The sequence below is a fragment of the Lonchura striata genome, chromosome 2 (assembly GCF_050655825.1).
Source record: "Lonchura striata isolate lonStrDom1 chromosome 2, ASM5065582v1, whole genome shotgun sequence".
In the NCBI taxonomy this organism is placed as follows: domain Eukaryota; kingdom Metazoa; phylum Chordata; class Aves; order Passeriformes; family Estrildidae; genus Lonchura; species Lonchura striata.
In genome coordinates, this window is record NC_140704.1 from 52,155,712 (window position 1) to 52,168,123 (window position 12,412).

Here is a 12,412-nt window from a genome sequence, read left to right on the forward strand (position 1 = left end):
GGCAGCAACTGATTTCCACAAAGAAGGGCCAGTAGGGAAAGGTAGGAGGAGAGAAAGAATTAAAAAACGCTCTAGCTTTGCATAGAAAACAATCTCTTAACAGGGCTTCTTAGGAGTGTAAGAGGCTGGGCCTTTCACTCCTTTTTTTGTTCTCTCTATCTCATTGTCTCTTTTTTGGTCATATCTGCATGTCCTTTTGTTCTGCTGATTGTCTTTCCATACTGTTTCTGCCTACTCTCACCTTCCGCAATTCCACCAGTGTCACAAGTGTTACAAGTGCTAGCAGGCAGATCCATTGATGAATTCTGTTCGCCCAGGGAAGAAACAATATGACCAGAGGAAAGTTTCTCCAGCTGTGCCACAGGAGATTTAGATTGGATCTGCAGGAAATATTCCTTCAACAAAACGGATATCAAGCTTGGGAACAGGCTGCCTAGGGCAACGGCTGAGTCACCACCCTCAGAAAGCTTTAGAAGTCCTGGGCATGTGGCATTTGGAGACCTGGCTGATTGGTGGAGTAGGCAGTGTTAAGTTTGTAGTAGAACTGTATGATCTTCAAGGACTTTTTCAACCTCGGAGATGCAGAGATTTAAGGGTAATTCAACCAGGGTGGAGTCGAGGCTTGGACTCAGTGATCCCAAGGGTGCCTTCCACCATGGATATCTATGAGACTGCCGATGGAGGCAGCTGGTAAGAAAGACCAAAGAAAGACCAAGGGAAGCTCTTTGAAGAAGGTTCACTCAAAAGCACCCTTAACCATTACACCAGGGCTACTCGGAGGGGCTGAGCTGGGCTGGGGACAAAGAATCGACTTGGCTGGGTTGTGATGTGCTGCGGCAGTTGTGACATCGTGGGGGACGTGTCACAGTGGGCGTAGGTACAAAAAGGCCCCAGCGGGTAACAGTGGCCCTGGATTCCTTGGGCAAGCGGTGAGTGCACACGCGTGGCAGGGAGGCCGTGCTGGGGACAAGGGGCGGGGTTAGAAACGCTGCACCCCTGGCTGGGTTCTCCCTCTGCATGGAGGGAGAGCCCCTCATGGCAGAGCCTTGGCCACGGTACAGTGCTGCTGCTGCTGCTGCTGCTGCTGGGCCAGTGGGACAGGCCTTCCTGCCCCCAGCTGTCTGGGGCCCTGTTCTTGCTGCCCTCAGATCACTGGGATTCGTGTCCCTGCTGCTCCCACTGGCAGCCGCCTCCCTCCCCACTCCCCATCAAGGCCTTCTCTCCATCCTCCTGCAGACCATGGATTTCTGCGTGTTGTGGCTCCTGCTCTTGCTGCGTGTAGTCCAGCACCCGCAGCCTGTGGGTGATGTTTTGGATGAGGAGACGCATCGGGAAATGGAGCTGCGTGCAAAGTTCCAGGAAGAGGAGAGGATTCGGCTGGAGCGGGAGGTGGAGCTGCTGGCGCTGATGCAGAGTGGCGCATCCTGGAGAGACCTGCTCTGGTCTGCCTTGCAGCCCTGGCAGGTCTGGGCATTTGCTGGGCTCTTGGTTCTTCTCTTGGCAGCATGGTTTATGCGGAGGACAAGAAGTCGTGGGGCAGAGTTCGGTGGCAAGGAGGAGACGGAACAGGAGAAGGAGGTAGAGGACGAGACATGCGTGTATGATGTGAGATGGCTTCTAGAGGAGCACATACAGGGGCCTGTAGAGGACCTGCAGACAGGCTGCAACAGGACAGTGGCCCTGATAGACAATTTCACAACTGTCCTCGGGCGTGCCTTGAGTGGGACTTTCTACCCGGTGCTGCAACAAGCCATTGGTTTTGGCAGTGCCTTTGAAGGTTGGGCCGCCCGTGAGGAGGAAGTTGTGTACCGGGTGCTTGTACCCCTGACTCCTCCCCAAGGCCACATCTTCCACCTGGAGCGTGACACCGACCAGCAGAAGCCTGGCAGGAATTTCCGTGTCCTTGTGGAGCTGGAGTGCAGCTGCCCCAGGGATTACCAGGGCACGAACATGCTGTGCTTCCAGCACCACCCTGACGTGATTAGGAGGAGGACTCGCCAGCCCAACCTCCTAGACACGCTGTGCACCGGCTCCTACCTCGACGTGGAGAAAACTGTCCAGTGGTTCTGCGCGCTGGTGGAAGAAAACTGGCGTCTTTTGCCCCAGTCACGCAGTTGGCGTTTAGAGCTGCTGCCCTCCAAACGCTCTTGCAAGCTCAGGCTGAGCAACAGCCAAGAAAGCTTCCAGGTTAAGGTGCTGTTTGGGGTGCAGCAACACGCCTCAGACATCTTTATCAGCAGCCAGCATCGAGGGGCCCACACCCCAAGCACAACGTGGCCCGAGACCTACAGCGTGGCAGAGACAAAGTTCTTGAGGCGCATGGCCAGGCCGGCTCCCCAGGACGACTCACACCTTAAATGCCTGCAGCTCCTTGCCCGTGTTCTTGCGCGCAAGGCCCTTTCCATCCCTTCCATCAAGACCAATGTCACGCGCCTGCTGAGCACCGTACCGGCGTCGCAGAGGCACAGGAGACATTTCCTGCTGCAGCTGTCGGATGCTCTGGAGCAGCTGCACTTATCTCTGGAAGGCAAACCCCTGGAGCATTTTACAGTGGGCAACCAGAGGCTTCCGGAGGAGTTCCGCTTGCCCCCAGATACACAAAGGGCTAGGCCATCCAACCTGTTCCACGGCCTGCCACAGGATCTGGCTGCCCACCCCTAGGCCTTGATCTGTGCCGTCGCCTGGCAAGAGTGCCGGCCTCTGGCCGCTGCTAGCGGGGCACGTAGAATCACAGCATTAGAGAATCACAGAATCACTAGGTTGGAAGGGACATTTAAGACCATCGAGTCCAACCCATGGCCTAACACCACCTTAGCTATTACCATGACCCTGCGTGCCATATCCAACCTTTTTTTAAACACATCCAGGGATGGTGACTCCACCAGTTCCCCCAGGCAAACGATTCCAGTACTTTACCACTCTTCCAGTAAGAATATTTTTCCTAACGTCCAACCTAAATTCCCCTTGGCACAGCTAAAGACTGTGTCCTCTTGTTCTGTCACTTGCTGCCTGGAGAGAGACACCAACCCCCACCTGACTACAACCACCTTTCCCGTAGTTGGAGGGAGTGACAAGGTTGTCTCTGAGTCTCCATTTCTCCAGGCTAAGCAACTCCAGCTCTGTTCCTCACAGGGCTTGTGTTCCCAAGCCTTCACCAGCCTTGCTGGCCTCCTTTGGATGCGTGTGCTTGCGGGGCTTGCAGCTGGTGGCAGAGAACCAGCTTGTAGCTCCATGACAAAGACAGGAATGAATGGGATGCATGGACAGATAGATATCTGTCTATATAACTATAGTGTGTATATATTGATACAAATATTTTTACTAACAGATGTGTTTTAATAGATACATATTATAGCGATAGTTTAGAAATGATCACGTTATCTTAAAAAAAGAAATAGCAAGTATAGGATGTCACTATTATGCCACAGTTATTTGTGGCTGTTGTGACACATATTAATCCTCTGTGGTTACTGCATTTATCAGAGGCGAGATTTTGATGATGCAGATATATTTATAAAATATGTATTATACATACACATATTGTATTTACTACAAAACAGTAATTTAATACAATATCTTTAAAATTATCATATTATTTTATAAAAAGAAATAGCAAGTATATGATGTCACTATTATGTCAGAGTCATTTGTGGCTCTTGTGACACATATTCATACTCTGTAGTTACTGAATTTTTCGGAGGCAAGATTTTGATAGTACAGTTATATGTATACAATATGTATTATACACACACATATTGTATTTACTACAAAACAGTAATTTTATACAATATGTTTAGAATTAAATGTTTATTAAATATGTGGAATGTTATATAATTAAAAAATCATCATGACGAATATGACAATGGAACAATATAAATTGAGTATTTAATAGATCTGTTTGGATGCGTAGTAATGCTCCATAGTTAGCGCATGCATGACGAGCAAGCAAGGATCTGCTGTGCTCTTGTTTCAATAAAAGGCACTTTTGCAGAATCTGGAGCATGCGAGACTTTCTTGATCTCAGCCACACCTATAGTATTGGTAAAAGTCACCCGATGGGAATCTGGGCTTGTGAACAGTCTCTGCGAACTCAACCAAACTAACAGTGCTGAATTGGTTCTAATCAGCAATTAAGGCCACGTGCCCCTGACCCCCCTCTGATCCCAGAATCACAGCATGGCTCCGCTTGGAAGGGTCCCTAGACACCGTCTTGTTGCAAGCCTGCTGCCAAGGGCAGGGACACCTTGCAGCACCAGGCCACATTGCAGCAAGCCCCATGCAACCTGACCTGGAACACTGCCAGGGACTGGGCAGCCACAGCTTCCATGGGCAGCGTGGCCCAGGTTGTCACCAGCTGTGGGAACTCAAAATGTCTCTCAGACATTTTTAGAGGTTCCAGGCCTTGGTCAGAAGCATTTTAGACCCTGGCAGACAGCTGGAAACAGCTGTGATCTTGAGTTTGAGCCATGGAATGAGTTACCAACTTTGGAGGTGGAACAAGCAGTCACAAAAGGTTACATAGTATAGTAAAAGTAATTACAAAGTAGAGGGGAAATTTTTTTAGCACATGCACAGGGGGGTTTTTACTTTGTACATGGGAGTCAGGAGTTCTAAGATGGAGGAAAGTGGGCTGACCCTGTTCTTCTTCCTTCTTTTTCCTTGCCTCCATGACCTTGGTGATGTTGGCACTCACAGATTGGTTTAGAGTAGAAAAGCACTTTGTAATATAGGTAGTAGGTATTGGGGGAAGACTATAAACATGTAATACGTAATATATCATATAAAAGATAGCAGCAGCCCTGGGCAGGGGGAGAGACGAAGAAGACAGCAGATAGAGAGGATATCAGTGTGTGTGTGTGCCTCTACCCAGGCCGCTGATCAAATAGCCGCAGTCCAAGAACATAATCTGTTAGATAACTAGCAATAAATTGCCTCGAGACCGAACAGCAAAAGCCTGAGGAGTTCTTCTTTGGAAGCACGGGTTGGAGGAGGAATTTCACCACCTTATGAGACCCCAGAGCAAGGCTGGGGTTCTCACAACCAGCCTCAGAGGCACACTTTCTTGCACATCTCCAGCCTAACCCTGCCCTCTGTCAGTGGGAAGCCGCTGCCCCTGGTGCTGTCCCTCCAGGCCCTTGTAAGCAGCCCTAGCGCAGGCCTCTGCTGGGTTTTGTGCAGGCTCTGAGAGGCTGCAGGAAGGTGCCCCAGGAGAAGCCCTTGGAGAGCGCTGGGGGCCGGGAGTGCCACCATCAGGGCAGCAAGCAGGGCCTGGCATGGCCGTCGGGGCGGGAGGGCACAGGCTGGGCGCTGAGGCCCTGCCAGCTGGAGCTGGGAGCTCAGCTGTGCGGCCCAGCAGAGAGCCACGGGCTCTCGCGGCTCTGCATCCCTCACGGCTGAGGCAGCGGCCCAGGCGCAGCTGGCCGGGGACAGGCAGCCAGCCCCGGGCCACCCTGAGGGGCAAACTGCTCTGGGGCCAGAGTCTTTGGTGGCTGTGAGAAGCGTGGCCAGCCTGCCTTGGGCCCCTAGGGTGCTGACAAGTGTGCAGAGGAAAGTGCCAGCCCAGCAAGAAGCAACAACCAATAGCCCCCCCTGCATGGCCATAGTAATACTGGTGTCTTATGCTGGCTGTCTCTCATTCCATGTGGAAATAGCAGAGGGGATCTCTATGAATAATAAGCACCTTTCAGAACCGATAAAGCTTCACCAGTGTTGGACGGGTATTGCACAGCTTTGGTTCTTGCAAAATTACCAGGAAGAAGGGACAGCAGGGGTAGGTAGGCCAACACAGGCACAGCTGAGAACGGAGGACAAGTTTCTGGCCCAGAATCTTTCTTCAGGTCTGACATGTATGAAATAGATTTTTTTCAGAGAGTAATTAGATAGGTAGGAATCAAAGCACCCTGAAAGTAAAGGCAGCAACTGATTTCCACAAAGAAGGGCCAGTAGGGAAAGGTAGGAGGAGAGAAAGAATTAAAAAACGCTCTAGCTTTGCATAGAAAACAATCTCTTAACAGGGCTTCTTAGGAGTGTAAGAGGCTGGGCCTTTCACTCCTTTTTTTGTTCTCTCTATCTCATTGTCTCTTTTTTGGTCATATCTGCATGTCCTTTTGTTCTGCTGATTGTCTTTCCATACTGTTTCTGCCTACTCTCACCTTCCGCAATTCCACCAGTGTCACAAGTGTTACAAGTGCTAGCAAGCAGATCCATTGATGAATTCTGTTCGCCCAGGGAAGAAACAATATGACCAGAGGAAAGTTTCTCCAGCTGTGCCACAGGAGGTTTAGATTGGATCTGCAGGAAATATTCCTTCAACAAAACGGATATCAAGCTTGGGAACAGGCTGCCTAGGGCAACGGCTGAGTCACCACCCTCAGAAAGCTTTAGAAGTCCTGGGCATGTGGCATTTGGAGACCTGGCTGATTGGTGGAGTAGGCAGTGTTAAGTTTGTAGTAGAACTGTATGATCTTCAAGGACTTTTTCAACCTCGGAGATGCAGAGATTTAAGGGTAATTCAACCAGGGTGGAGTCGAGGCTTGGACTCAGTGATCCCAAGGGTGCCTTCCACCATGGATATCTATGAGACTGCCGATGGAGGCAGCTGGTAAGAAAGACCAAAGAAAGACCAAGGGAAGCTCTTTGAAGAAGGTTCACTCAAAAGCACCCTTAACCATTACACCAGGGCTACTCGGAGGGGCTGAGCTGGGCTGGGGACAAAGAATCGACTTGGCTGGGTTGTGATGTGCTGCGGCAGTTGTGACATCGTGGGGGACGTGTCACAGTGGGGGCAGGTACAAAAAGGCCCCAGCGGGTAACAGTGGCCCCGGATTCCTTGGGCAAGCGGTGAGTGCACACGCGTGGCAGGGAGGCCGTGCTGGGGACAAGGGGCGGGGTTAGAAACGCTGCACCCCTGGCTGGGTTCTCCCTCTGCATGGAGGGAGAGCCCCTCATGGCAGAGCCTTGGCCACGGTACAGTGCTGCTGCTGCTGCTGCTGCTGCTGGGCCAGTGGGACAGGCCTTCCTGCCCCCAGCTGTCTGGGGCCCTGTTCTTGCTGCCCTCAGATCACTGGGATTCGTGTCCCTGCTGCTCCCACTGGCAGCCGCCTCCCTCCCCACTCCCCATCAAGGCCTTCTCTCCATCCTCCTGCAGACCATGGATTTCTGCGTGTTGTGGCTCCTGCTCTTGCTGCGTGTAGTCCAGCACCCGCAGCCCGTGGGTGATGTTTTGGATGAGGAGACGCATCGGGAAATGGAGCTGCGTGCAAAGTTCCAGGAAGAGGAGAGGATTCGGCTGGAGCGGGAGGTGGAGCAGCTGGCGCTGATGCAGAGTGGCGCATCCTGGAGAGACCTGCTCTGGTCTGCCTTGCAGCCCTGGCAGGTCTGGGCATTTGCTGGGCTCTTGGTTCTTCTCTTGGCAGCATGGTTTATGCGGAGGACAAGAAGTCGTGGGGCAGAGTTCGGTGGCAAGGAGGAGACGGAACAGGAGAAGGAGGTAGAGGACGAGACATGCGTGTATGATGTGAGATGGCTTCTAGAGGAGCACATACAGGGGCCTGTAGAGGACCTGCAGACAGGCTGCAACAGGACAGTGGCCCTGATAGACAATTTCACAACTGTCCTCGGGCGTGCCTTGAGTGGGACTTTCTACCCGGTGCTGCAACAAGCCATTGGTTTTGGCAGTGCCTTTGAAGGTTGGGCCGCCCGTGAGGAGGAAGTTGTGTACCGGGTGCTTGTACCCCTGACTCCTCCCCAAGGCCACATCTTCCACCTGGAGCGTGACACCGACCAGCAGAAGCCTGGCAGGAATTTCCGTGTCCTTGTGGAGCTGGAGTGCAGCTGCCCCAGGGATTACCAGGGCACGAACATGCTGTGCTTCCAGCACCACCCTGACGTGATTAGGAGGAGGACTCGCCAGCCCAACCTCCTAGACACGCTGTGCACCGGCTCCTACCTCGACGTGGAGAAAACTGTCCAGTGGTTCTGCGCGCTGGTGGAAGAAAACTGGCGTCTTTTGCCCCAGTCACGCAGTTGGCGTTTAGAGCTGCTGCCCTCCAAACGCTCTTGCAAGCTCAGGCTGAGCAACAGCCAAGAAAGCTTCCAGGTTAAGGTGCTGTTTGGGGTGCAGCAACACGCCTCAGACATCTTTATCAGCAGCCAGCATCGAGGGGCCCACACCCCAAGCACAACGTGGCCCGAGACCTACAGCGTGGCAGAGACAAAGTTCTTGAGGCGCATGGCCAGGCCGGCTCCCCAGGACGACTCACACCTTAAATGCCTGCAGCTCCTTGCCCGTGTTCTTGCGCGCAAGGCCCTTTCCATCCCTTCCATCAAGACCAATGTCACGCGCCTGCTGAGCACCGTACCGGCGTCGCAGAGGCACAGGAGACATTTCCTGCTGCAGCTGTCGGATGCTCTGGAGCAGCTGCACTTATCTCTGGAAGGCAAACCCCTGGAGCATTTTACAGTGGGCAACCAGAGGCTTCCGGAGGAGTTCCGCTTGCCCCCAGATACACAAAGGGCTAGGCCATCCAACCTGTTCCACGGCCTGCCACAGGATCTGGCTGCCCACCCCTAGGCCTTGATCTGTGCCGTCGCCTGGCAAGAGTGCCGGCCTCTGGCCGCTGCTAGCGGGGCACGTAGAATCACAGCATTAGAGAATCACAGAATCACTAGGTTGGAAGGGACATTTAAGACCATCGAGTCCAACCCATGGCCTAACACCACCTTAGCTATTACCATGACCCTGCGTGCCATATCCAACCTTTTTTTAAACACATCCAGGGATGGTGACTCCACCAGTTCCCCCAGGCAAACGATTCCAGTACTTTACCACTCTTCCAGTAAGAATATTTTTCCTAACGTCCAACCTAAATTTCCCTTGGCACAGCTAAAGACTGTGTCCTCTTGTTCTGTCACTTGCTGCCTGGAGAGAGACACCAACCCCCACCTGACTACAACCACCTTTCCCGTAGTTGGAGGGAGTGACAAGGTTGTCTCTGAGTCTCCATTTCTCCAGGCTAAACAACTCCAGCTCTGTTCCTCACAGGGCTTGTGTTCCCAAGCCTTCACCAGCCTTGCTGGCCTCCTTTGGATGCGTGTGCTCGCGGGGCTTGCAGCTGGTGGCAGAGAACCAGCTTGTAGCTCCATGACAAAGACAGGAATGAATGGGATGCATGGACAGATAGATATCTGTCTATATAACTATAGTGTGTATATATTGATACAAATATTTTTACTAACACATGTGTTTTAATAGATACATATTATAGCGATAGTTTAGAAATGATCACGTTATCTTAAAAAAAGAAATAGCAAGTAGAGGATGTCACTATTATGCCACAGTTATTTGTGGCTGTTGTGACACATATTAATCCTCTGTGGTTACTGCATTTATCAGAGGCGAGATTTTGATGATGCAGATATATTTATAAAATATGTATTATACATACACATATTGTATTTACTACAAAACAGTAATTTAATACAATATCTTTAAAATTATCATATTATTTTATAAAAAGAAATAGCAAGTATATGATGTCACTATTATGTCAGAGTCATTTGTGGCTCTTGTGACACATATTCATACTCTGTAGTTACTGAATTTTTCGGAGGCAAGATTTTGATAGTACAGTTATATGTATACAATATGTATTATACACACACATATTGTATTTACTACAAAACAGTAATTTTATACAATATGTTTAGAATTAAATGTTTATTAAATATGTGGAATGTTATATAATTAAAAAATCATCATGACGAATATGACAATGGAACAATATAAATTGAGTATTTAATAGATCTGTTTGGATGCGTAGTAATGCTCCATAGTTAGCGCATGCATGACGAGCAAGCAAGGATCTGCTGTGCTCTTGTTTCAATAAAAGGCACTTTTGCAGAATCTGGAGCATGCGAGACTTTCTTGATCTCAGCCACACCTATAGTATTGGTAAAAGTCACCCGATGGGAATCTGGGCTTGTGAACAGTCTCTGCGAACTCAACCAAACTAACAGTGCTGAATTGGTTCTAATCAGCAATTAAGGCCACGTGCCCCTGACGCCCCTCTGATCCCAGAATCACAGCATGGCTCCGCTTGGAAGGGTCCCTAGACACCGTCTTGTTGCAAGCCTGCTGCCAAGGGCAGGGACACCTTGCACCACCAGGCCACATTGCAGCAAGCCCCATGCAACCTGACCTGGAACACTGCCAGGGACTGGGCAGCCACAGCTTCCATGGGCAGCGTGGCCCAGGTTGTCACCAGCTGTGGGAACTCAAAATGTCTCTCAGACATTTTTAGAGGTTCCAGGCCTTGGTCAGAAGCATTTTAGACCCTGGCAGACAGCTGGAAACAGCTGTGATTTTGAGTTTGAGCCATGGAATGAGTTACCAACTTTGGAGGTGGAACAAGCAGTCACAAAAGGTTACATAGTATAGTAAAAGTAATTACAAAGTAGAGGGGAAATTTTTTTAGCACATGTACAGGGGGGTTTTTACTTTGTACATGGCAGTCAGGAGTTCTAAGATGGAGGAAAGTGGGCTGACCCTGTTCTTCTTCCTTCTTTTTCCTTGCCTCCATGACCCTGGTGATGTTGGCACTCACAGATTGGTTTAGAGTAGAAAAGCACTTTGTAATATAGGTAGTAGGTATTGGGGGAAGACTATAAACATGTAATACGTAATATATCATATAAAAGATAGCAGCAGCCCTGGGCAGGGGGAGAGACGAAGAAGACAGCAGATAGAGAGGATATCAGTGTGTGTGTGTGCCTCTACCCAGGCCGCTGATCAAATAGCCGCAGTCCAAGAACATAATCTGTTAGATAACTAGCAATAAATTGCCTCGAGACCGAACAGCAAAAGCCTGAGGAGTTCTTCTTTGGAAGCACGGGTTGGAGGAGGAATTTCACCACCTTATGAGACCCCAGAGCAAGGCTGGGGTTCTCACAACCAGCCTCAGAGGCACACTTTCTTGCACATCTCCAGCCTAACCCTGCCCTCTGTCAGTGGGAAGCCGCTGCCCCTGGTGCTGTCCCTCCAGGCCCTTGTAAGCAGCCCTAGCGCAGGCCTCTGCTGGGTTTTGTGCAGGCTCTGAGAGGCTGCAGGAAGGTGCCCCAGGAGAAGCCCTTGGAGAGCGCTGGGGGCCGGGAGTGCCACCATCAGGGCAGCAAGCAGGGCCTGGCATGGCCGTCGGGGCGGGAGGGCACAGGCTGGGCGCTGAGGCCCTGCCAGCTGGAGCTGGGAGCTCAGCTGTGCGGCCCAGCAGAGAGCCACGGGCTCTCGCGGCTCTGCATCCCTCACGGCTGAGGCAGCGGCCCAGGCGCAGCTGGCCGGGGACAGGCAGCCAGCCCCGGGCCACCCTGAGGGGCAAACTGCTCTGGGGCCAGAGTCTTTGGTGGCTGTGAGAAGCGTGGCCAGCCTGCCTTGGGCCCCTAGGGTGCTGACAAGTGTGCAGAGGAAAGTGCCAGCCCAGCAAGAAGCAACAACCAATAGCCCCCCCTGCATGGCCATAGTAATACTGGTGTCTTATGCTGGCTGTCTCTCCTTCCATGTGGAAATAGCAGAGGGGATCTCTATGAATAATAAGCACCTTTCAGAACCGATAAAGCTTCAGCAGTGTTGGACGGGTATTGCACAGCTTTGGTTCTTGCAAAATTACCGGGAAAAAGGGACAGCAGGGGTAGGTAGGCTAACACAGGCACAGCTGAGAACGGAGGACAAGTTTCTGGCCCAGAATCTTTCTTCAGGTCTGACATGTATGAAATAGATTTTTTTCAGAGAGTAATTAGATAGGTAGGAATCAAAGCACCCTGAAAGTAAAGGCAGCAACTGATTTCCACAAAGAAGGGCCAGTAGGGAAAGGTAGGATGAGAGGAAGAATTAAAAAACGCTCTAGCTTTGCATAGAAAACAATCTCTTAACGGGGCTTCTTAGGAGTGTAAGAGGCTGGGCCTTTCACTCCTTTTTTTGTTCTCTCTATCTCATTGTCTCTTTTTTGGTCATATCTGCATGTCCTTTTGTTCTGCTGATTGTCTTTCCATACTGTTTCTGCCTACTCTCACCTTCCGCAATTCCACCAGTGTCACAAGTGTTACAAGTGCTAGCAAGCAGATCCATTGATGAATTCTGTTCGCCCAGGGAAGAAACAATATGACCAGAGGAAAGTTTCTCCAGCTGTGCCACAGGAGATTTAGATTGGATCTGCAGGAAATATTCCTTCAACAAAACGGATATCAAGCTTGGGAACAGGCTGCCTAGGGCAACGGCTGAGTCACCACCCTCAGAAAGCTTTAGAAGTCCTGGGCATGTGGCATTTGGAGACCTGGCTGATTGGTGGAGTAGGCAGTGTTAAGTTTGTAGTAGAACTGTATGATCTTCAAGGACTTTTTCAACCTCGGAGATGCAGAGATT

General features: G+C 50.8%; 2 protein-coding genes across 2 annotated transcripts; both read left to right on the forward strand.

Annotated features, from left to right (window-relative positions):
* Nucleotides 1-1,191: 1,191 nt before the first annotated feature.
* Nucleotides 1,192-2,933, forward strand: LOC144245991 (inositol 1,4,5-trisphosphate receptor-interacting protein-like 1). The gene has a single exon (XM_077781789.2). It carries the CDS (start codon nucleotides 1,240-1,242, stop codon nucleotides 2,659-2,661), a length of 1,422 nt encoding a protein of 473 aa, XP_077637915.2. The 5' UTR covers nucleotides 1,192-1,239; the 3' UTR covers nucleotides 2,662-2,933.
* Nucleotides 2,934-7,059: 4,126 nt separating this feature from the next.
* On the forward strand, nucleotides 7,060-9,044 carry LOC146768238 (inositol 1,4,5-trisphosphate receptor-interacting protein-like 1). Its single transcript, XM_085570147.1, has one exon. It carries the CDS (start codon nucleotides 7,151-7,153, stop codon nucleotides 8,570-8,572), a length of 1,422 nt encoding a protein of 473 aa, XP_085426273.1. The 5' UTR covers nucleotides 7,060-7,150; the 3' UTR covers nucleotides 8,573-9,044.
* The last annotated feature ends 3,368 nt before the right edge of the window (nucleotides 9,045-12,412 follow it).

Bases quoted from the DNA above. Each gene is read 5' to 3' on its own strand.
- LOC144245991 (XM_077781789.2), top strand. From the start codon at position 1,240: ATGGATTTCTGCGTGTTGTGGCTCCTGCTCTTGCTGCGTGTAGTCCAG.
- LOC146768238 (XM_085570147.1), top strand. From the start codon at position 7,151: ATGGATTTCTGCGTGTTGTGGCTCCTGCTCTTGCTGCGTGTAGTCCAG.